This window comes from Globicephala melas, chromosome 18 (assembly GCF_963455315.2).
Source record: "Globicephala melas chromosome 18, mGloMel1.2, whole genome shotgun sequence".
Lineage (NCBI taxonomy): Eukaryota > Metazoa > Chordata > Mammalia > Artiodactyla > Delphinidae > Globicephala > Globicephala melas.
The window spans coordinates 38,407,102-38,432,618 of NC_083331.1; the positions used below are offsets into that span (position 1 = coordinate 38,407,102).

The window sequence follows — 25,517 nt, forward strand, 5'->3', positions numbered from 1 at the left end:
TTGTTCTGAAGAATATACATTAAACATTGTTCTGTTACCAGCACTTTACTAATCAGAATGTCAAAAAGTTTGGTGAGTCATTGGTTTGGTTTCCATTTATGCCACGTATAAACATAAACAATCAAACAGATTTGGATTAAAGGACTCAATAGTACTTCTTTATTAGAGAGCCATTTTGTACTTTGGGGCCAAGTGTATTTTTATATAATAAATTGAGAAAAAAAGATAAGCCACAGTTTTATAATAAAATATTCCTGCCAGGTATTAATAACTGTAGCTTTTGTCCCACTTGACAAGAGCTATTTTTGAATTTGTTATGAATTTCAGAATCTCTAACAACAGAATACACTGCCAACGTTTATAAGGGTACTAAAAAGACTGTCAGCCTTGATGCATGATGCATTCATTAGACAGTTATACTGAGTGAAGAGTCACCAGTAGTATAACTCTTATAGGAATGCATGCAGCTAAGGCCATTCATAAGAGAAAGTGGGTAGGAGAGAGAAAGGAAAAAAAATATACAGTAACAATTTAATTAAGGCATCCTTTAAAAAAAACTATTCATCTTTATAAAACTAGAGGTTTCAGATTCTCCTGATTTTTCTCCAAAAATTGTGAAGTCTTCTAAATTACATAGTTATATCAGAATGACATCACGGAGCTGGGACCAGCAGAATTTTCAATTTTGAATTCATCAGGTTCATTCTCTGAAGTTGAAACATCAATATGCATTAATGAAAACAGCACTTCTAAAAGTGAGAATGAGGAAAATTACTGAATCTAAACAAAGTGTATATGCTGCCATGATGATCATTTCATAGTGTTATTTTCAGTTATATTTTCAAATTGTCTAATAAGACCAGACTTCTACCCTCCGTCAACATGCAGCCCACACAGAACTCCAGAAATCAACCAATGACACTAAAACTGGATTTGGTTAAATAAAATGATTTTGGGGTGTTCTTTCTATAACTTTATGTTTGCATTTTAATCAAAACATGTTGTTAGATAATACAGTCAATTAATAAAGTTGTTGGATAGCCATGCAAAATATGTGTTGACTTCTCTCTAAGCTGTGTCTCTTAAAGCTAACAGCATAAACAAATTAAAATAATACTGTGGTTAAATAAGTGCCTCTTGCAATGAATAAGTAATGATATTTAGTCTATTTAAATTCAGTGACATGAGGAAAAAGTACTTAAAATCAGGTGTTTTCATCAGTGAGTGTAAGATTGGGATATAATATTTTTAAAGTGAAGGAGATTAAAACTATTTTGTTAAATTTGCAGAAAACTAAAAGATAAATGCTTATTTTTTTTTTAGTAATTTACTGCTCCTTTTAAACTGTAATACGTTGTTCCTTGCTACACATGGGAAAATCAGGAAATATGATTTAGAAGAATTTTCAGGGAAAATAGTCTTTTTTTTGGTGTAATTTAACTTTAATATGGTATGTTTTATAAAGATGAATTTAAAAAAAATTAGTTTTTGCAATAATATGTTTTGTTTTGCTTCTAATACCAACATAGAGGACTCAAGTCATTAAATACTTAAACAAATGGTTATGATCCCAGCATTTTTATAATTAATAGGGACATTAAAGCTAATTTTTTAAAAAAACACCTGGATTTTTTTCGATATTGTATGTTCTTCTTTTAATTTCTTAACTATATTTATAGAATATTGATAAAAAAATGGTGTTTACTCATCAAAAGTGAAAGAAATATTATTACACTTTTAAGGAGATAAAATTTTGCCTATTAGTAGCAAATGAAAACCAGAATTACTAAATGATTTTGTATTTTATAAACTTAATCTACAGATTCAATATTCTTATTGAAATTGTAACATTTCTCCCAGTTTGTAAGCCCATGTACTTTTCATTATTTTCTTTTTCATTTCTGTACTTTTCATTTATTTTTAGATGTTTAACTACCTGGATCTCTATATAGAAATTAGAACTTAGAAGTCTATATGGAAATTTATATCTCTATATAGAACCATTTTTAAAACATAATATAGTTTGTCATATCTTAGGAAACTGTTTATAATAGCTCAGTGGCTTACCTTATAGTTCATATTCAACTAAGTCATCAAACCACTGTTGATATTCATTTTATTCTCAGTTTTCACATACTCTTTATAAAGCTTTTTATTACAAAGAACCATGGTTCTTTGAAATAAGACAAATATTACAGATATGTTGAGTACAGAAAGTAAAATTTTCCATCACTCCTCCTTTCTCAGGCTTTAGTCTTGTATTTATTTTCAAGATTTGTAAATGGATGTAGATATAGATATAAAAGAAACCAAGCTCACCATGTTGTTGGTAGACTTTTTTCTTTGAACAATATGTTTGTGACAACTTTTACATTCTATCTATTCTGCTGACTTTAACCAGTAAGTTGACTACCTACTTACTACTAGAATTAATTGACTAATACCTTAGGGTCTAGCTAAAAAAATAATCTTAGGATTCAGAGAACAATGATTTCTTAAAAAATTATTTTCTGAAAGTAGTTATTATACTTAAAAGCAAAAGGAATTTGATTGCTAATTTATGATGAGTATCTAAATAGTTTTACACTTTCTATTTTTTACATATTCTCAATATTTAATTGTTTTTTAAAAAGTATAAACCATGAAATGTAGAAAAGGGTTCAATGGCTCATTATGAGAAAATAGAAAGTGAGTTAAAATTCTAAAAAAGAATAGATTAATAGTCTGGAACATATCCACAATTATCTGGAAACAGCTGGTGCCCTTTCACCATTGCTTCAAGTGAAGGCCCTGGCTTTATCCCTCTCTGCCAGAAATAACATCAGCCCAGAAGCCCTGAATCCCAGCAGCACAGAACTGCCAGAGTGCTAGGGAACATGAGCGTAATAGTGCCTTCCTCAGCCTACACAAGTATGTGTTGCTAAGGCTATAGGATAACCTTTTAACTCCTTCATAGATACTTTTTTGAGTTATACATATCATTAAGCCACTACATCTTACCCTTGGTTAAATCATTTTTAAAACTATAATTAGTTTTCATACTGTCACTCAGTTTAAAATAGTTCAATATTCTGCCAAAAATGCTGTAATAGCCAAGCACTAATAACAGGTAGAAAGAAAAGGGAAAACCAATGAGAATGGCTCTTCTGATATGGAAGTGAGCAGTTAGAAAATAAAATCAATCAAATCTTTATATATTTGTCTTAAATATTAAAACCCACTGGTCTATTTGTAAATCTTTTCCAGTTCTTATTTGGACAACTCCTCTACTGACAGATTTATAGGACATGTTTAAGCATCGAGATTTGATTTAAGGAATTCCAGTTTATGAAATAAACATAAATAACATATATTAGGGTGGAAGAAACAGAGCAATTAGTTATGTACAGACATTCTCATTTAGCAGGAGAGGAAATTGTAACTCAGAGAATTTAAGTTAACATGAGCCTGTAGCCTAAAACTCTTTAAGTTCCTTGCTTGTTATCTTTCATGAATAATCACATGATGGAAATCTAACTTAAAATTCAATGAACATCTTTGTTTTGATGCTTCATTAATTAGAGTGTATAAACAGTACTTTAAAAGGAAAATGATTTAAAGCCTCAAATCAAAAACTGTTCCTCTTCTTTGTCCAGGAGCTGTCCTGCCTTTTACAGATTTAGGGGAAGGATAACCACCACTAAGGTATCTCAAGATATAATCAATGTTTCTTAGAGGAGCTGTTAAAATGTAGATGAGGCTTTTCTTCCTTTAGTACAAATTCTTGATAGTAAAGAACTTCTAGTGAATGAAAGATTCATACCATAACAAGAAGATTGCTTCTTGAGACGTTCATAATGTACTAGCCTTTTATTTTAACATTATGCCTTTTTGTTGGTAGCAGTGCTTTCGACTGCCAGATTGAAAACAATGATTTTTAATCAGTTTTCCATATATAACTTTTAATGAGTACATCACAGAAATCCATTGAGATTAAATGGGAATAAAGACTGTTGTTTTCTGGTACTTCATGGGAATAAAGTGCAGCATCCTCCCAGTCTCAAAATAAATGCAAAAGCGGAGCTATCTATTATCAGCAAGTTCTCATTTGTCTTTTGTTCTTTAGACCAGAGTTCTTATCACCACCTGAGTCTGATAGAACCAATATTACCAAGGAAGCAGGGGACAAAAGAGATCAAAGAGAGCAGACAAAAGGAAGCAAAGGAAAAAAAAAAAAGGTTTAAAACAAAACAAGGATTTTGTTTTACCTCCAACTCTTTTTAATCACTTGTAGTTATTTTTAAAGTCCTTTTTTTCTTAAGGCACTTCAGTACTATCACAATAATAAGCATAGGGGAAAAACAATGGAGGATTAAAAAAAAAACAAAACAAAACCCCCAAAACCCACAGCCTCTCTTCAACATCAAGCATCATGGTTCAGGCCTGAAAACATAAGTGTAGGAAGTCAGGGAGTCTCACATAAAGGTGTACAAATATTTCAAAACAGGAAGCGATTGGTGAAGTATATCAAAAGACAGTGTACTCCCCAGAGTGAGTCCTCAAAATTATAATGCAGCCAACATCAACAAGAGATTTCTTTGTGCTGTTTAACTGCACAAATCATCTCATTTCCTCACAATCAACTTACTTGCTGGTGAAGACAGGGAAGAGCCTTGCTGGTAATATTAACCATATTTTTATGTTTTCATTGGATCAGCAGACACATGGAAATAGGCATTACTAAAGTATAATGAAGATTGTCCTAATTTCTAAATGACATTTGTTTAGCACGTATTGTGATACTAGATTGATGATAATTGGGGGACTTTTTTTTTTCTTTTTCTTGTTAATGGCATAGTTTACTTTCTTTAAAAAAAAAGAAAAAAAGAAAAAAGATACCACAAAGATACTTAATAGATGGCAAAGAGGTAAGAATTCTCCCAAAAGAGATAGGACTATGTAAATAATCTACATCAATTAATAGAGATTTAATATTCAAAGCACTGCAATAAGAAAGAGGTAAAATGTTACTGAGTCAGTGTTTTCATCTCATTTGAGATAGTTTCAGGAGATAAGTCGCACACTGTCTAAAAGTAATGAAGTCTGAAAGGTTGGCCACTGGGAATCTTTGTCACAAACACATATCTTCTCATGCTCTGACAGTATTAATAATTTCTTTCCATAGACAAAAGACCTTCAAAACTCTAGACCATATGAGAAGGGAGTAGGAGAAGCTTAAGAAGAAATTAAAACCTGCACTTAAGTTTGAAAGTGTAAGCAGAGAAATTCTCGTGTATTAAATTCCACTGATAGTGACTGACAATATAAAAATATCAATATAACTTAACTACATATGTAGGGAGATATGTGTGTGTGTGAATGTATTTATGGTGTATTGTGTGTCTGTGTTGTGTGTGTATTTATGGCTATAACTCTTATCATGAAAGTTGTGGGTCATTTAGTTCTTGGAAAAGAATTTTTTTCCTGAAAAAGAAAAGTATTTTTTCCCCCAAAGTAAGGTGATATATATTTTTTTCTAGTATGCAATACTGTCTTGTGTTTATGTGGTATTGATCTGTATGAGGAACTTTTGCTTTATATCTTTGATCTGTAACTGTGGTATATATATATATTGTACTTTATGTCACACATATATACTATACCCTATAAAAGAGATATAAGAAGAAAGAGACAAAGCAATTCAGTTTGATCTGTCAAATACTTTTATCTTTCAGAAAAAAAGTACTTTAAAGCACTTTAAAGCAGACTTCTTGTAATAAAGAGACTGCATAATATTCAGTTCCAATATGATTTTATTTAATATTCTCCAGACGATCAGATTTCATCACATCTTAACAAACAGTGTAGTTTTTAGTTTTTGGAACAACTATGACTCTGCTGATGTGCAAACAAAAAGAAAAAGAGATACAAACCTTTTTGTTGCTCAAAAAACTTCATACAAATAGTAATAAAAGGCAGTTACTTTTCCCCCCAAATAGTTCATTTTAGTGCAATAGGTTCTATTTTCTCAGCTGTCAGTACTATTATTGGTGTAAAGCCTAGGTGTATAGCTAGAATTTTCCAGTTCCCTTAAGTGGGGAATCAGTTTGTGTCTGAAGAAATGGTACATCTCAAGTCCTTTTCAACCTGTGGGTATTTGAGAGTTATTAACTTCAACTTCCTTTCTGCCTTTTGAAATCTGACACTGATTTGTCTCATTATCTCCCAGAGGCCTCTATGTGCAATTAGCCATTGGATTCACTGAGTAATTACTTCATTTTTCATGTAAAATGCACTTGATTTATTATATACTTGGGAGGCAATGGCAGAGATAGGTCAACAGCACTTAGAGGAGATTAGAGGAGATATTCTATTTAACTGTGGAAGCAATCAATTCCCATAGGATTGTTAGAGAAGAGTAAGAAGGGTGCCACTCCAGTTTAACAGTGGTTTTCTAGATGAATTTGCCACTGCTTTGAAAATTAACTGAGTAATGGGAGGTCATTTTTTTAAATTCTACTTTACAAATATCCTAGTGTGAGTAGTAGAATGATGCACCAATTAGGACAAATATAAGAAAAAATTGTTTTTAAATCTAAATAAGAGTTTCACAGTTCCTATAAACTGTGTAAATCAGGCCAGTTTTACTGTTTAAATGGAAAAAGAAGACCATTGTTATACTCTGCCTATCCTTTTAGAAGAATTTTGCTAGCAATTGCTGTACTAATGTAATACTGTTCTAAATGGATTTTTTTCTGTCTATGGATAGGTTACTCTGACTTAAACAAACAATACTTTACACAGTAATACAAAAGGTATGACTGGCTTAGAATGAAGAAAGATTGTTTCCTTTTGATTAGGTACTCACATTTTATGTGTAGTTTAGTAGTTGATACTGTACAGCTGAAAATTACCCTTCAGTTGCTTGGGAAAACACATTTTAGCAAGATGCCAGCACTTTTGTTTCTGTTTGTACAATTGCACTATCACTAGGAGCTTCCTCAGTAGAGTAGTTTCCTTCTGCGGGGCTGGCATCTGAAGAGAAGATAATTGAGTGACCTTGTCTGGCAGAGGAGGAATGCCAAGTCGGAAATGGAAGACTCCCCTGTGAAGGGAACTGCTGAGAGTATTCATTGCCCAAGACAACAAAGCAGGGGTGTGGATCTTTCAGAAATTATAAAGCCAGCTCCAAAAGGATCAGGCTTTGTCTTTCTCTGTCATTTCTGTTGTTATTTTTCTAATTCTAGGTAAACGAGAGATGGTGAAATTGCAGGAAGGATTAAAAAATAATAAGTTATTCCTTCAGGATCATCACTCTTTAACAATATATTGTTTATTGTGTGTATAATTTAGGTTTTTTTTTTTTTCTGTAACAACATCTTTACCCCTTTTTACTTTAGAGACTATGGTATAATAACCCTCCAACAGAGCTACTGTAATTTGATTCCTTTTAGTATTTACTTAGGGACACATAGGAGTGACCTTGTACACTTGATCAATGTATGCATTTGATGATTTGTCTCTAATATATGATCCATTCTTTATATTTTCTTTTTATCTTTGACTTCCTTACTTATTTTGGGCCATTGTGTCAAAGTATTGTTAAGAATGTAAAAAGTCAAGCAGCTTTCCTTATGTAGTTTCAACAACATGGAACTTCATTAGCAGAAAGGGTATTACCAGTCTATGAAATAGAAAGTCCAGGAGAATGAACTTCCTTCTTCAGAGTATCAAAACTACATCCACATAAGCACCTGAATATTCTCATCTGTTTTATATAAATTAAAAGAGAGGGGCAGAGATGAATGCAGAAAAAGAGAAAACAATCATCTCTAGGTCAAAGTAGTAGGGAAAATTTATATCTAACATACAAAGTGATGAATCAAAAAGAGTTTTCTATCTTTTAATTAAGAAAAATGACATGACAACATTTGCTGGTTTGGAATTTGTCTTCTTTGTGTAACACCTTGAATAAAACAAAGTAGGAGCTGTATTTCACCCTGTTAAAATAATTTGGGAGTGATTACAACATGGAAAAATGGACAAAAGTAAAAAAAATAAGTTTTCAGTAACCAGCTATTTTCCCCAGGAGGTGTCCTGTAAGACTGATAATGTTTTCTGAAAAGCTTTTGTATTGGATTAGTGCTAGTTAGTTTTAGTGTCCAAAAACAAAGCTGGCTAGGAATGAGGAAATCCCAAGAATATTCATATTCAAATCCCATCACCGCTGCAAGGCCTACCTGCTCATATTTAGCTCAACCAGGCATGGAATGGCTTTTTCTACCACTTTGGCAGTTGTGTGAATTCAGTGATATGCTCACAGTACTTTCATGCAATTTTGCTTGCACCAAAGATAATCATGTAGGTTTATTATCTAGAACTAATCCAAAAGACAGATTCTCTTGTTCACAGAGATTTTGTTACAAACAAAAGTAATCCTAACATTTCTCATTTAGGTCACTTTGAGATACTTTTGCTGGGGATGTGGTAAGTCTGTTTCAAACTTCCTTCATGTGAAATTTGACTTTACTATGTTTCAGATATTAAGAGTAAAACCAGGTTATCAAAAGCATCTTGCATGTTCACTCTCAGTGCAGTAAGAATTTATCTCTTTCTAAGTATTCATAAAATAAAAAGATAAATTATGCCAATTTAACAAATACTAGTGACCTAGAAGGAACTGTATATCAGTATACTATGGGGGCAGGGAGGGATGGAGAGACAGAGTGATTTAAAAGCATTGTGTAAGTTAAAAAATACATGGAATTTAAAACTGTCATGATTTTTAGGCATTTTAGCTCAGTAAAATTTCTGAACTTTGAGCTGTACAGATTTTCCTCTTTTGGGGAATCTTCATTCTGACAAAACGTTAATCAAAATATTTGTACAAGACACAGTACTCTTATTTCTATCTTTTATTAGCACCACATGATCACGGTCACTTTGCAAAGAATTTGTATCTCAAACCTCAGGTGTTCTTTCTTCGTGTTTGTTCAGTTCATAATTAAAACAAATAGCATCATTCCTTCTCTGAAGTGCTTGCAACAAGGAGGTCCCAGATAGTGGAAGCTTTCTCCCCTTCTAGGTAGAAATGGATAGGTGGCTTTACACTCACACCTATTATTTATTTTTACTGAGCACCAATTATGTCTTAGCCTGGTGCTCAGCCCTGAGAATATACGAGGAATAATATTGTCATAGCCTCTTCTACTGGGAGACTCAGACTGACACCCAATTAAATAGTGCAAATAAGTGCTTTGAAAGGGAAGGTCTGTGCAGCTGAGGTGCAAATAAATGGAAAGATTTAAACACTATTTAGGAGCTGACATCTAAGATTAAATTGTGTGGGTCGAAGGAGTTGGATAAGTCAAGAATAACATACATGGTCTCAACCTTGGCAACAAGGTGAAAGCTGGGGAGTTTGAGAGAGAAGAGGATAAAGTCCCTTTTGGACATGCTTATTTTGAAGGGCCTTTGGGGAATGCAAATGGAGATGTATGAGATGCAGATGAATGTATGTTGTGGGCAGAGGCCAAATTACAGCAGCTTGAAACGTAAATGAGTGGTAAAGAGTCAGAGACATTCAGTGCAGACAAATGTGTTTAAAGAAATTTGGCTTAAAGCAGCAAGACTGAGTAGGTGAGCTAAAAGAAAGATTTTTTTTTTCTTTTTGCTTTGTTTTACAATGGAAAAGATTTGGACCTATGTAAATGCTGATGGTGGTGTGCCAGAAAAGAAGGAAACATTGAAGAGTGAATAAAAGAGTCATAATTGATAGTATTTAGTTCCAGAGAGGGAGGAGAAAATTGGATGCAGAACCCATGGAGGGACTAGGATATCACAGGAGACTTGCTGACCTTAATTTTGAAAGCAGAAATGATAAGTGAAGAATTAGGGAAGATTGTAAAGGGATGGCAGATCGGGGGAATTCCCTGCTGATGTTGTCTGAGTCCAATAATTGACATGGCCTTTGTAGAGGGAGGGAGGGGGCAAATAAGTGGCGATGAGAGGTGTAAGAAAGAAGGAAGATTTAAAATGCCACTGTACAGAAAGGGAATGAGAGAGAGAGAACCAGAAGTAGTGCCGAACAGTTCTAAAAAGCACACAACTGAAGTTAGAACCACAATTAGTAGTGACACTAACTTGTGAAATTCTGAGATTTTTCTCCTGAGGGATGAAAGTGTGCATGGTGGGTACACACACACACACATACATGCACACTCATTCACTCACTCAAGGTTTGTAATAGAGATTTCCTCCAAAAGTTGCCAGCTATTTTAAAACAAACAAAAGACGGCAATTTTTTTCAAGATACTGGAGGTAGCTACATATTTTGGTTTAAGAATAATATTCTCTATTTTAAGAATGAGTGTTCTCTACTTTTTGATTTTCCAACACATATCATTATAAGCTGCAACATATTGGCTTGTGTTTGCTTTGCTAGAAAGTGCATATAACCATTTTAGTCCTTTCGCATTTCTCAAGAAAGTCTGAGTTAACACTTGGAGGAATGTTAACATCTAAAAGTTTTCCTTTCTGTTCCTCTCCCCTTGGGCTGCCCTTTTAATAGCTCTACATATCCAGATTTGTCCAGGTCGTTGTGGGAGTCCAAATTATAATGTTACCATTAATTCCCTTTAGCTGAAAGGAAGAAAGTTCTTAACAGGTCTTGAAATTTGTCAGATTTACCTGTAACCTCTTTAGAAATTCTTGAGCGGAAAGGGTACTAATTACTTCTTCTGGAATTACTTATGAATATTCAAGACACACAAGAGTCACAGAACTAAAATGCCAGTCTTCCGTGGCAGATAAAGATGGACACAAAAGAAACAGTAATAAAAAAAATTTGATACTTCTGCTACAAATGGAACTCATATTTCAGAGGAAATTAATAGCCATTTTGTATTATTATAAAACTAGGAAGATTTATCATACATAATAAAATACCTTCAAGATATTTTATTACTTTCAATTTATTTTGATTTTAATAGAATAATTCATATAATCAGATTGTGATAAAAGATTTTGAAAGCTGATTTTGGCAAAAACAACATGAACTCAGCCCTTCCCACTATTTGTTTTTTTTTGTTGTTGTTGTTTTCTTTCCCTCACTTCTCCACCTGAGGTCTGAGTGATCAAGCACATTAATCACTATTTAGCATCACTTCATAATGGGCTATACTGACCTTGATTATCAGCATGTCAATGGAGGTTTCATAATATAGACTGAAACTAAAATATATAAATTCAATTCAAAACTTTCTGATTGTTCTATTAGGTAAATTATTTTCTATTCAAGTATCTTTCAAAAGTTGAAATTTCTAAAAACCATAAGGAAGTTTTTTTTTTTTTTTTTCCTATGATGTATGTTTTTTCCTTCTGTGCCAACAGAAAAAACGGTGTTCTGAGAGTGGTTTTATGGATGCACTTACTTGATTCAATCATCTTCTAAGTGGTAATGGTAATAATAATCATAATCATAATCATAAAAAAAGCATCCTTATTTAATCTCTTCTCACCCCTCACTTTGCCTCTTTCCTGATTCTACCCCCATTACACTCCTATACAGCAGTCTGTATGTGCATGCTTCTACTGAGTTACTGTACATATAGTATTACTCTTATATACAAGTTAAGCTCAGATGAACTTTTGTTTGAGGAAGGAACTATGCTCTTAAAGCCACATGTTATATCTTACTTGAACACATGAATTATTGTCATTATCCGTAACTACATCACCACTTAGTTTATTTTTCTCCTCTCAACTCCCTTTCTTTACCTTTAGGCAAATTCTCAAGCCCTGTTTTTCTATTCCTCATCTGTGAAATAGTCCTAATAATAGTGCTTATAGTATAAGGTTGCTCTGAGGATTAAATGGATGTTCTTATATAATATACTGGCATATAGCAAGTGCTATGTAATTGTAAGTTATGACAATGGAGATGGCGGAGGAGGAGGATGGGGCCTTTCACAGAAAGGCAATGATGCAGGGAATGAAAATGAAAGAATGAGTTAACTTTTTTTTTTTCTTTTTGCGGTGCGCGGGCCTCTCACTGCTGTGGCTTCTCCCGTTGCGGAGCACACGCTCCGGACGCGCAGGCTCAGCGGCCATAGCTCACGGGCCCAGCCGCTCCGTGGCATGTGGGATCTTCCCAGACCGGGGCACGAACCCGTATCCCCTGCATCGGCAGGCGGACTCTCAACCACTGTGCCACCGGGGAAGCCCCATAGGTAATTTTTAAAGTATAGCCAAAGTATAGAAACACTGCCTTATGTAATAATTCTTAAAAGTTTGATATCAAATTTCTCTTTCAAAATCTAATGCCAAACTATAGAATTCATCCCAGAAAAAGTATATATGTGCACACACAAACAAAATAATGTATTAAAAATATGTGTGCACACACATCTATGCACGTTCTTTCACAGATGTCCTAAGATTAGAGACCTGGATTATGAATCCCTAAATGATGAGTTTGTGAATTGTTTACTATGTCAGATTTTTATAAATCAAGCTCCACAAATGAACTCTTGGACCAGTTTTGCATTTTGAGGATTCAGTCACATTGTGGGTATTTGCAAATTTCTCACCATAACACACACAACTAGTGTCATCAGGCCTCAACAATGTAGTGGGCTCTACAGTATTGCACTCATGAAATCTGTATCAGTGCTCCTACTGAAAGGTAGTTTCTTTTAACAGTTTTTATAGAATTGAAATTCTGTGTTAGCCACCTATGACAGGATCTGTGATGTTCATAAAAGCAGTTTTATTATTCCATCTTCAAAGAGGTGACTATTTTTTGAGTGACTGACAGAGAGCAAGATTCTACATCATGTGGCAGAAACTACCGACCTCATCATGGCCCATTTCCTTTCAAATAGTGCAGGAAAATAAATGATGAAAAAATGTGAAGGAAATGTTTCAGAAACAATCTTTCATGTTTCTAACCACATTACACAACACGTGGAAAGGGTAATACTGTATTTTATCTCAGTTAGTGTAACTCATAGCCATGCTTTCAACAGAGGGGGGGAAAAAGCTTTAAATGCAGGTCTTGGTTTAATTTAGAACTGATTGCTCATTAATCTTTGGAATAGGTATGCAAGCTGTCTTCCAAATGAAGGGGAGGCTGTTGGCTGCTTCCCCTAAACCCTACTGTGCTGTTTTCAATTTGTTTTTTCGTATGATATTTAGTCTTTCATTCAGCATTTAATACTAAACATTAATGGGGAAAATATTGCTTAATGAGCTGTTGTGTTGGGCAGAATGCAGTCAAACACGCCTACTTTGCAAGAGCTTGCCAGCTTGTGCCAGTATTTAGATAGTGTCATTAATCATGCAGCATTTCATTCTCCTCTGTCCTGGAAGACAAGGGGTTCCTGAGGTCATGGAAACAGGCCCTTTTAAAACTGGGTATGAATTAAGACATAGGATACCTAAGTACAAGACATCATACAGTTCAATTATCATGAGGAAAATATCCCATTTATGGTTCTGTTGTGGAATTTATTAGCCCTAAAGAGTAAAGGTCCAGAGTTAAGAATACATCCTGCAAATGCATAGGATTTGAGGACTCTGCCATTGGAAGAGATTAGCTAAATAACCAAATACCTGATAGATCAATTCTAAAGGCAATGAGCATTAAAATAAGCTTGGCTGGTCCCAGGGAGACAGTTTTGCATGAGAGGTTTCTATGTGGCTTTGGACCTACAAGGTGATCTGCAGGACTATTGCAGAGAAAGTACAGCAGTGCACAATACCTGGCAGTTTCTGATCTGGTATCATCTCCCACACAGTGTTATGAAAAAATTAAATGCATTTAGTTCATGTTAAGATGACTGATTTCTTCTATTAACAGGAAAGAAAACCTAAGGAATTTCAGGACAATCATAGATTCCAAATTAAATGGGAGAGAGAAAAAATCATTATATATGCATTTAATACAAATTCAGGGAAGTCCATTATCACTGACAATTTATTACATAGTACTTATTGGTTTAAGAAGTTAGAGGACAAAGTTGCTAAAAATAAATAATAGGGGGCTCCCCTGGTGGCGCAGTGGTTGAGACTCCGCCTGCCGATGCAGGGGACACGGGTTCGTGCCCTGGTCCGGGAAGATCCCACATGCCGCAGAGCGGCTGGGCCCGTGAGCCATGGCCGCTGAGCCTGCGCATCCGGAGCCTGTGCTCCACGACGGGAGAGGCCACAGCAGTGAGAGGCCCACGTACCGCAAAAAAAAAATAAATAAATAAATAAATAATAGTGTTGAGGATAAGGAAAGGACATAAGGAAGGCTAGAGGGAGGCAAAATGCTCTCTCTCATCATTGTTAATAGTCAGGAGAGGACAAGACCTTGTTTTTTTGTCGTGAACCTATTTGGATTGTTGGTTTGTCAGCAAAGGACAATCTGAGTAATAGGAAATATGTGTCAGTCAAAAAAGTTTTATTTAGTGTAATCCCTTGTCAGTAAAATGTGAAAGTGTAGATTCTGTTTTAATAGGCCTGCCACTGATCACTCAAAAAGAGAAGCTCAGAATCTGTAAATGCTAGTCATCCTGGTTTTGCACAGGATTTTCCAATGGCCTAAAGCTGCTTTGGTCTGCAAATTCAGGAGAATACTTAACAAAGCTTATATAATTGAGAAGGTTATTGTGTTGTGCAAATGTGGATTAAAAGGCTCTTTAGACATATCGGGATCATAACCTCTTGTAGGGAAGGGAGCTGGCATGTTTCGTCTGTTCCTTTCATAATGCCTAGCAAAGGACTCAAGATATGATACTCATGCATTAAAAGGATTCATAAACTAATCAAATCTTAGGGCCTAAAGGACCTTAGGGAATTTCTGGACTAGCTCATGTTTTATTTTTCAGATATGGAAATTGAGACTCAGAAGCTCTAAGTGGTTTACTCATGGACATACTGCTAATTAGAAACAAGCCTGAGATTATAAAAAATGTGCCTCTGACTCTTTTTCTGTTGAAGGTCAGTTTGAACGCCACAAAACTTTTGCCCATTTTTCTATGGTCAGTTTTGTACATAACCCAATGAAGCCACCTTAATAAATATGGCCAAACATACTGATTGGCTATAATAATAAGCGATCTCTCAATTAGGAGATTACTAGACACCTGAGGTTTTTTAGGGATTTACATATATTGTTACCTCATCCTTACAGAGCCCAAAGAGGAATGCACTTTTGTCACCACCTTTTTTCAGAATAGGATACCAAAATCCTGATAGCAAAAATAGCCCAGGCTTTACAGAGCTCATTTGCAAAGTCAGCTTTCCCAAAGCACAAATATTACTGCCAAGTAGCTGGGTTCTCAGAGGTTCCTAGCCTCAAACACAAACTATACCCAGAAACAGACTATTTCCCATGAACCCTCAGAAAATTTTATGTAATATCTGGGTCACCAGACAAGATTTTTTATTTAGAGTAGTTTACTTCGGGGATCTTGTTGCTCTTTGTGTCTTTGGGCCTCTGTTGGGACCACCGTGTTCTAATAAACCAATTTGCCGTGCCTTCAAGTCATGAGTTAGGGTTTTGAAGGAGTTTTTAAATTCCTTCTAAAAATTGATTGACCTCCCCTTGAATTTCCTGGTCACTTCCTGTCCCCTCCCACCAACAGCACTTCAGACCAAGGATTTTGGAGTAAGGCAAGTCAAAAATTTTATTGTTCTCCCTCCAAAGTTGCATACATCCAAAGTAAATTCATATTCCTCCTAAACTTGTACAACTTACAACCCTCAGAGCAAATATCTGCTCTGAGATGACTGTCTTCTCACCCATAGATGGTAAATAGATTAACATAAATTTGAATCCCTTAAATTATACCTTAATTTATACCCTTCTAATCCCCACTTAAAGCCCCAGTCTTGCCCATATTAAGGTATATTTCCATAATATTTAAATAATATTTCATATTAGAGTAGATAATATTTTAGATTAGATAGATTAGATAATATTAGATTAGATTAATATTTAAATCTATTGTTTATCTGGGAGAGGAGGTTCCTAATTTATGATCAAGAGTCATCTATTGTTTTTAAATTTCACTATTGAAACTCTTTAAAGTATTGCCCTATTGTGACTTGCTTAGATGATACTGGCAAACAGGATTGGATAGAACATGCCAATTTATCTTGTTGGGAATAATGGATGCCATAAGGTGGAACATATTGATTGACTGATTCATTCATTCATTTATTTATACATGTATTAATTCATTTTTTTTTTTTTTTTTTTTTTTTGCGGTACACGGGCCTGTCACTGTTTTGGCCTCTCCCATTGCGGAGCACAGGCTCCGGAAGCGCAGGCTCAGCAGCCATGGCTCATGGGCTTAGCCGCTCTGCGACATGTGGGATCTTCCGAGAGCGGGGCATGAACCCGTGTCCCCTGCATGGGCAGGTGGACTCTCAACCACTGCACCACCAGGGAAGCCCTAATTCATCATTTTTTGTCATGCTTACTTTTAAATGACTTTATTGTACCGAAAAATTTTAAAGTTGTAAAATAATTAAGAGGAAAAAACCCTAAGAATTATGTATTAGAAGTATGGAGTGCGTGACAGGAAGGGAAATGTAATATTAGCTACTAAAATTGAGCTTAAATATTAGCTCTTGGTTTCCTGGAGGCCAGTTTTAGAACAGAAGGGCAATGGATTGGGTAGCTGTCATTGTCTAATAAAGGGAGGCATAGCAGTTTATTAGGAAGCACATACTTTTATTTAACATTGAATTCTAGGAGGAATTTCACATGAGCTTTTAAGAAGGGCTATGAAGAACACAGTGGATGTTGTTCTTGATGGTAATTTTTTTTTTTAAGTACAGAGAATTCTAAGAATGCCTGTTTCATTGGGAAAGCTAAAAGCATAATTATTGTAAAAGCTCCTCAAAGCTATATTTAACCTCACAGTTTTACAGCCCAGATATGTAGCCCTGTGGTGATCTCACTAGATAAAAGGATCAAGCTTAGAGGAAATATAGTTTATATCATAATTGGATTTCTTGCCCTGCAATGTTTAATAATCAATTAGGTATCAAGTTGTCCAATATGTCCCCTGAGCAGTGTGAAGTACTTTGAGGTCATTTTCAAAATATAAGTTTTTAAAAATTATTTTTAATCTCAAATATATGGCATGTTAGTTGTAAAAAGTAAACTTAAAGCATACTGGAAATATGGTTAAATTACATTTTCTAAGTTCTATTCTGTATCATACACAGTTTGCCAAGTATTAGAAAACATTTTCTGTAAAGACCTAGGTGGCTAGTGTTTTAAGCTTTCCTGGCTATATTAGGCTTCTGTGGCATCTACTCAAGCCAGCCATTGCAGAAGGAAAGCAACCATAAACAATGCAAGGCAATGGACGTGGCTGGAACTGGTTTGCTGCCAGTAGCTTGCAAACCCTAGTGTAGAAAATAGTATTTAACTTAATTCTAAACCATGGGAAACTGACTACAGTTGCATTAAGAGTTTAAGGGATGAGAGATCCTTGAGTAAGGAGATAGTTGCTAAATGCTTTGATGAGGAGGAAAAATTCAAATATATCCTGAGTAGATAAAAGGCAAATACACATAAACACACACACACATACACACACAGTGTTGAGGATGGATAACTTTAGGAGGGTGGCAACTTGTCACCTTTAGGTGTGTAGCCAGATGGCTAAAGACAAGGTATTGGATAGTCTCTGAATAATACCTGAATCCATTAATCAAAATACTGAATTGCTCACAAAGTATATATGAAAAATTATAAGCCATGCTATAATATCTTACTATTCTACTTCATAAACATGTTTTTTTTCCAGAACTTTTCTAATTTGCACGTGTTAAAATATTTTTTAAGTTTAATTAATAAATATTAAATAAATAAATAAATATTAGGGTACAAATGTCAAGGCTTAGAATACCATTTTGCCTTTTTTAAATTTATAGAACTCTGGAGAATAACAAATAAAAAGAAGCACATCTTTTCTGTAGAATTATTGTAGATAGAATTAGCATTATTCAGTAGTTCTCTTAGTTTTGCTTGAAGGACTAATAACCATTAAACCATCTTGAACTATTGTACACATGTCTTTGTTTTAATATTTTTGCTGTGTCCCTTATATAGCATATGTTCTGTAGACTGTTTTTAAAGTTAATGCATGTTTTATTTATTGACTTGCACTGAAGAAAATAAAATTACATTGAATTGTTACACTATTTTCACACTGATGAGGGTTAACAAGAAAAATGTTACATGGGCCAATATTTTCTTTCAAAAATTAAGTGTTTCAAAGGATGTTCAGAAGTAATTCTGGAAAAAAATATTTTATTTTCAACAAAGCCACGGCCTGTGGATATGGAAGGAAAATGTTCCATTGTAAACTTAGAAATGTAGTAGTTATCCTCTTTTGTATGAAAACACACAAAAAAAGCAAAAAAAAGTGTAACTGATATTAAGCCTAAATCAATGATAATAAGGTATACTCTACAGTTTTAATTGATATGAATTAATTCCTATACACACAGAAAGGTCATTTATCTTTATTTCCTGATTTTGTATTCTCAAAGAAAATTATTTTGTTTATAAATTTGAAAATCATTACAGAAAAAATTCTCAATTTGTTTTATTATGAATTGAAGATTTGGCAACAAATTTACATTTGTGCAAAATTTGTATAGAATACTTCTATGTGATTCATAATTTTCTGTCAATTTTATGACTCATTTATGTTTTTTTTGTTAAATCATACTTTCAAGTTTTCCTTTTTTAATTATGAGAGATTTCCAATATAGAGAAAACATGAAATGCCTATGCACTCACTACCTGGGCTTAGCAGATATTAACATTTTACTTTATTTGTTTCTGGTGACTTAATTTTTTTTTTACCTTCCCCCACTGTTAACCCTAAGTTCATCCTCTAATTCTGTGAGTCTGTTTCTGTTTTGTAACTACATTCATTTGTATCATTTCATTTTAGATTCCACATATAAGTGATATCATAAGATATTTCTCTTTCTCAGTCTGACTTACTTCACCCAGTATGACAATCTCTAGGTCCATCCATGTAGCTGCAAATGGAATTATTTTATTCTTCTTTATGGCTGAGTAATATTCCATTGTATATATGTACCACATCTTCTTTATCATTCCTCTGTCATTGGACATTTAGGTTGTTTCCATGTCTTGACTATTGTAAACAGTGCTGCAATGAACATTGGGGTGCATGTAACCATGTTTTTCTCTGGATATATGCCCAGGATTGGGATTATTGGGTCATATGGTAGTTCTATTTTTAGATTTGAAAGGGACCTCCTTACTGTTTTCCATAGTGACTGTATCAATATACATTCCCACCAATAGTATAAGAGGGTTCCCTTCTCTCCACACCCTCTCCAGCATTTACAGTTTGTGGATTTTTTGATGATAGCCATTTTGACTGGTGTGAGATGATATCATTGTAGTTTTGATTTGCATTTCTCTAATCATTAGTGATGATGAACAGCTTTTCATGTGCCTAAACCTTCTGTATGTCTTCCTTGGAAAAATGTCTATTTAGGTTTTCTGCCCATTTTTTGATTGGGTTGTTGGTTTTTATGATATTAAGCCACATGACCTATTTGTAAATTTTAGAGACTAATCTCTTGCTGGTCACATTATTTGCAAATATTTTCTCCCAATCTATGGGTTGTCTTTTAGTTTTGTTTGTGTTTTCCTTTGCTATGCAAAAGCTTTTGAGTTTAATTAGGTCCCATGTGTTTATTTTTGTTTTTATTTCCATTATTCTGGGAGATGGATAGGAAAAGATATTACTACAATTTATGTCAGAGAGTGCTCTGTCTATGTTTTCCTCTAGGAGTTTTGTGTCTGGTCTCACATTTAGGTCGTTAGTCCATTTTGAGCTTATTTTTGTGTCTGGTGTTAAAGAATGATCTATTACATGTAGCTGTCCAGTTTTCCCAACATCATTTGTTGAAGAGACTGTCTTCCCACCATTGTATAGTCTTGCCTCCTTTGTCGTAGATTAATTGACCATAGGTGCATGGGTTTATTTCTAGGATTTCTATCCTGTTCCATTTATCTATAGTTCTATTTTTGTACCAGTATCATACTATTTGATGACAATAGCTTCATAGTTTAGTCTGAAGGCAGGGAGCCTGATTCTTCCAGCTCCATTTTTCTTAAGATTACTTTGGCTATTCAGGGTCTTTTGTGTCTCCATACAAATTTTAAGATTATTTTGATCTAGGTCTGTGAAAAATGTCATTGGTAATTTGATAGCAATTGCATTGAATCTGTAGATTGCCTTGGGTAGTATAGTCATTTTAACAATATTGATTCTTCCAATCCAAGAATATGGTATATCTTTCTATCTGTTTGTGTCTTCTTCGATTTCTTTCATCAGCATCTTATAGTTTGCGGAGTACAGGTCTTTTGTCTCCTTAGGTAGGTTTATTCCTAGGTACTTTATTCTTTTTGATGGAATGGTAAATGGGATTGCTTCTTTAAAAAAAAAATAATTAATTAATTAATTAATTTTTATTTTTGGTTGCATTTGGTCGTCTTTGTTGCATGCAGGCTTTCTCTAGTTGCAGCAAGCAGGGGCTACTGTTCGCTGTGGTGTGCAGGCTTCTCATTGGAGTGGCATCTCTTGTTGCAGAGCAAGGGCTCTAGGCATGTGGGCTTCAGTAGTTGTAGCACGTGGGCTCAGTAGTTGTGGCTCGTGGGCTCTAGAGCACAGGCTCAGTAGTTGTGGCACATGGGCTTACTTGCTCTGTGGCATATGGGATCTTCCAGACCAGGACTTGAACCCATGTTTCCTGCATTTACAGGTGGATTCTTAAACACTGTGCCACCAAGGAAGCCCCTGGGATTGTTTCTTGAATTTCTCTTTCTGCTTTATCATTGTTAGTGTATAGAATGCAACAGATTTCTGTGTATTAATTTTGTAGCCTGCAACTTTACCAAACTCATTGATGAGTTCTAATAGTTTTCTAGTAACATCTTTAGGATTTTCTATTTTCTATGTATAGTATCATGTCATCTGCAAACAGTGACGGTTTAACTTCTTATTTTCCAATTTTGATTCCTTTTACTTCTTTTACTTCCCTGATTTCCATAACTAGGACTTCCAAAACTGTTGAATAAAAGTGGTGAGAGTGGGCATCCTTGTCTTGTTCCTGATCTTAGAGGAAATGTTTTCAGCTCATCACTGAGTATGATGCAAGCTGTAAGTTTGTTGTATATGGCCTTTATTATGTTGAGGTAGGTTCCCTTTAGGTCCACTTTCTGGATAGTTTTTATCATAAATGGATATTGAATTTTTTCAAAAGTTTTTTCTGCATCTATTGAGATGATCATATGGTTTTCATTCTTCAACTTTTTGATGTGGTGTATCACCCTGATTGATTTGCTGATATTGAAAAATCCTTTCATCTCTGGGATAAATCCCACTTTATCATGGTGTATGATCTTCTTAATGTATCATTGGATTTGAATTGCTAGTATTTTGTTGAGGATTTTTGCATCTATGTTCATCAGCGATATTGGACTGTAATTTTCTTTTTTACTGGTATCTTTGTCTGGTTTTGGTATCAGGGTGATGGTGTCCCCATAGAATAAGTTTGGGAGTTTTCCTTCCTCTGCAATTGTTTGGAACAGTTTCAGAAGGATAGGTGATAGCTCTTCTCTAAATGTTTGATAGAATTCACCTGTGAAGCCATCTGCTCCTGGGCTTTTGTCTGTTGGAAGTTTTTTAATCACAGTTTCAATTCCAGTGCTTGTGATTGGTCTGTTCATATTTTCTAATTCTTCCTGGTTCAGCCTTAGGATACTGTACTTTTCTAAGAATTTGTCCACTTCTTCCAGGTTGTCCATTTTATTGGCCTACAGTTGCATATATCAGTCTCTTATGTATTTCTGTGGTGTCAGTTGTATCTTCTCCTCTTTCATTTCTAATTTTATTGATTTGAGTCTTCTCCCTTTTTTTCTTGATGAGTCTGACTAAAGGTTTATCAATTTTGTTTATCTTTTTAAAAGAACCAGCTTTTAGTTTCATTGATCTTTGTTTTTGTCTTCTTTGTCTCTATTTCATTTATTTCTGCTCTGATCTTTATGATTTCTTTCCTTCTACTAACTTTTGGTTTTGTTTATTCTTCTTTCTCCAGTTGCTTTAGGTGTAAGTTTAAGTTGTTTATTTGAGATTTTTCTTGTTTCCTGAGGTAAGATTATATTTCTATGAACTTTCCTCTTGGAACTGTTTTTGCTGTATCCCATAGGTTTTGGATCGTTGTGCTTTTATTTTCATTTGTCTCTAGGTATTTTTTGATTTCCTCAGTGATCCATTGGTTGTTTAGTAGCATATTGTTTAGCCTCCACTTGTTTGTGTATTTTATAGTTTTGTCTTGTAGTTTATTTCTAATTTCATAGAGTTGTGGTTGGAAAAGGTGCTTGATATGATTTCAATTTTCTTAAATTTACCAAGGCTCGCTTTGTGGCCCAGGATGTGGTCAATCCTGGAGAATGTTCCCTGTGCACTTGAGAAGAATGTGTATTCTTCTGCTTTTGGAAGGAGTGCTCCATAAATATCAATTAAGTCTATCTGGTCTAATGTGTCATTTAAGTCCTGTGTTTCCTTATTGATTTTCTGTCTGGATAATCTGCCCACTGACAAAAGTGGGGTGTTAAAACCCACCATTACTGTGTTACAGTTGATTTCTCCCTTTATGGATGTTAGTATTTGCCTTATATATTCAAGTGCTCCTCTGTTGGGTGCCTATATGTTTACAATTGTTACATCTTCTTCTTGGATCGATCCCTTGATTGTTATGTAGTGTCCTTCTTTGTCTCATAACAGTCTTTATTTTTAAGTCTATTTTGTCTGATATGAGTATTACTGCTCCAGCTTTCTTTTGATTTCCATTTGCATGGAATAACTTCTTCCAACCCCTCACTTTCTATCTGTATGTGTCCCTAGGTCTGAAGTGGGTTTGTTGTAGACAGCATATATATGGGTCTTATTTACATAACCATTCAGCTAGTCCATGTCTTTTGGTTGGCACATTTAATCCATTTACATTTAAGGTAATTATCGATATGTGTATTTCTATTGTCATTTTCTTAATTGTTTTGACTTAGTTTTTGTAGGTCCTTTTTCTTTCCTTCCTCTTTTGTTCTCTTCTCTTGTGGTTTGATGACCATCTTTAGTATTGTGTTTGGGTTGCTTTTGTGCATGTGTGTGTGTGTTTCTATTGTAGTTTTTGCATTTGCTGTTCCCATGAGGTTTTGATATAACAGTCTATATACGTACAAGTTTGTTTTAAGTTGCTAGTCTCTTTCCTGCCTAGAGGAGTTCCTTAACATTTGTTGCAAACTGGTCTGGCAGTGCTGAATTCTCTTAGTTTTTGCTCGTCTGTAAAGCTTTTGATTTCTCCATCAAATCTGAATGAAAGCCTTGTGGGGTAGAGTATTCTTAGTGGTAGGTTCTTCCTTTTCATCACTTTAAGTATATTGTGCCACTCCCTTCTGGCTTGCAGAGTTTCTACTGAGAAATCAGCTGTTAACTTTGTGGGAGTTCCCTTGTATGTTATTTGTCATTTTTCCCTTATTGCTTTTTTTTTTTTTTTTTTTTTTTTTTTTGCGGTACGTGGGCCTCTCACTGTTGTGGCCTCTCCCGTTGCGGAGCACAGGCTCCGGATGCGCAAGCTCAGCGGCCATGGCTCACGGGCCCAGCTGCTCTGCGGCATGTGGGATCTTCCCAGACCGGGGCACGAACCCGTGTCCCCTGCATCGGCAGGCAGACTCTCAACCACTGCGTCACCAGGGAAGCCCTCCCTTATTGCTTTTAATAATTTTTCTTTGTCTTTAATTTTTGTCAGTTTGATTACTATGTGTCTTGGCGTGTTTTCCTCAGGTTTATCCTGAACTCTCTTTGCTTCCTGGACTTGGGTGGCTATCTCCTTTCCCATGTTAGGGACATTTTTGACCATAATCTCTTCAAAAATTTTCTCATGTCCTTTCTTTCTGTCTTCTCCTTCTGGGACCCCTATAATGTGAATGTTGGTGCAATACTGTTGGCCCAGAGGTCTCTTAGGCTGTTTTCATTTATTTTCATTCTTTTTTCTTTATTCTGTTTCATAGCAGTGAATTCCACCATTCTGTCTTCCAGGTCACTTATCCATTTTTCTACCTCAGTTATTCTGTTATTGATTCCTTCTAGTGTATTTTTCATTTAGTTATTGTATTGTTCATCTCTGTTTGTTTGTCCTTTAATTCTTCTAGGTCTTTGTTAAATATTTCTTGCATCTTCTTGATCTTTTCCTCCATTCTTTTTCCGAGGTCTTGGATCATCTTCCCTATCATTATTCTGAATTCTTTTTCTGGAAGGTTGCCTATCTCCACTTCATTTAGTGGTTTTTCTGGGGTTTTATCTTGTTCCTTCATCTGGGATATAATCCGCTGTCTTTTCATTTTGTCTGTCTTTCTGTGATTGTGGTTTTTGTTCTGCAGGGTGCAGGATGGTAGTTCTTGCTTCTGCTATCTGCTCTCTGGTGGATGAGGCTGTCTAAGAGGATGAAGCGGTGCAAACTTCCTGATGTGAGGGACTGGTGGTGGGTAGAGCTGGCTGTTGCTCTGGTGGACAGAGCTCAGTAAAACTTTAATCCACTTGTCTGCTGATGGGTGGGGCTGGGTTCCCTCCCTGTTGGTTGTTTGGTCTGAGGTGACCCAGCACTGGAGCCTACAGGGTCTTTGATGAGGCTAATGGCAGACTCTGGGAGGGCTCACGCCAATGAGCACTTCCTAGAACTTCTGTTGCCAGGGTCCTTGTTCCCGTGGTGAGCCACAGCCACCCCCTGCTTCTGCAGGAGACCCTCCAACACCAGCATGTAGGTCTGGTTCAGGCTTCTATTTGGTCACTACTCCGTCCCCCAGGTCCTGGTGCACACAAGACTTTGTGTGTGCCCTCCACGAGTGGAGTCTCTGTTTCCCCCAGTTCTGTCGAAGTCCTGCAGTCAAATCCTGCTGGCCTTCAAAGTCCAATTCTCTGGGGATTCCTCCTCCCATTGCCAGACTCCCAGGTTGGGAAACTTGATGTGGAGCTCAGAACATTCATTCCAGTGGATGGACTTCTGTGGTATAATTGTTCTCCAGTTTGTAAGTCACCCACCCAGTAGTTATGGGATTTGATTTTATCATGATTGCACCCCTCCTACCATCTCATTGTAGCTTCTCCTTTGTCTTTGGATGTAGGGTATCTTTTTTGGTGAGTTCCAGTGTCTTCCTGTCAATGATTGTTCAGCAGTTAGTTGTGATTCTGGTGCTCTTGCAAGAAGGAGTGAGTGCACATCCTTCTACTCTGCCATCTCGAACAAATATCCTGGATGCTTAATTTTTAATGAAAGAAATAAAACATTATAGATATAACGTTCTTTCTCCTTCTTCCTGCCCAGCCATATTGTTTCCATATATGTGTGGTTTTACAATTTTTCTACATAGGTATGAATTCCTCCCAATATATATGATAATTATTTTCTTATTTTAAAACTTA

The 25,517-nt window shown here is 35.3% G+C and overlaps 1 protein-coding gene across 6 annotated transcripts in view; it reads left to right on the top strand.

Annotated features, from left to right (window-relative positions):
- PCDH9 (protocadherin 9) overlaps positions 1 to 25,517 on the top strand; it is a 976,220-nt gene that overhangs the window by 735,469 nt on the left and 215,234 nt on the right. For 2 of the 6 annotated variants that reach the window (XM_060288147.1, XM_060288148.1), the window contains exon 5: positions 8,436 to 8,466. The exons of the other annotated variants lie outside the window; for them this stretch is intronic. In XM_060288147.1, coding sequence (XP_060144130.1) covers positions 8,436 to 8,466 — 31 coding nt within the window. The remainder of the gene's footprint in view (positions 1 to 8,435; positions 8,467 to 25,517) is intronic. 6 annotated transcript variants of the gene reach the window in all.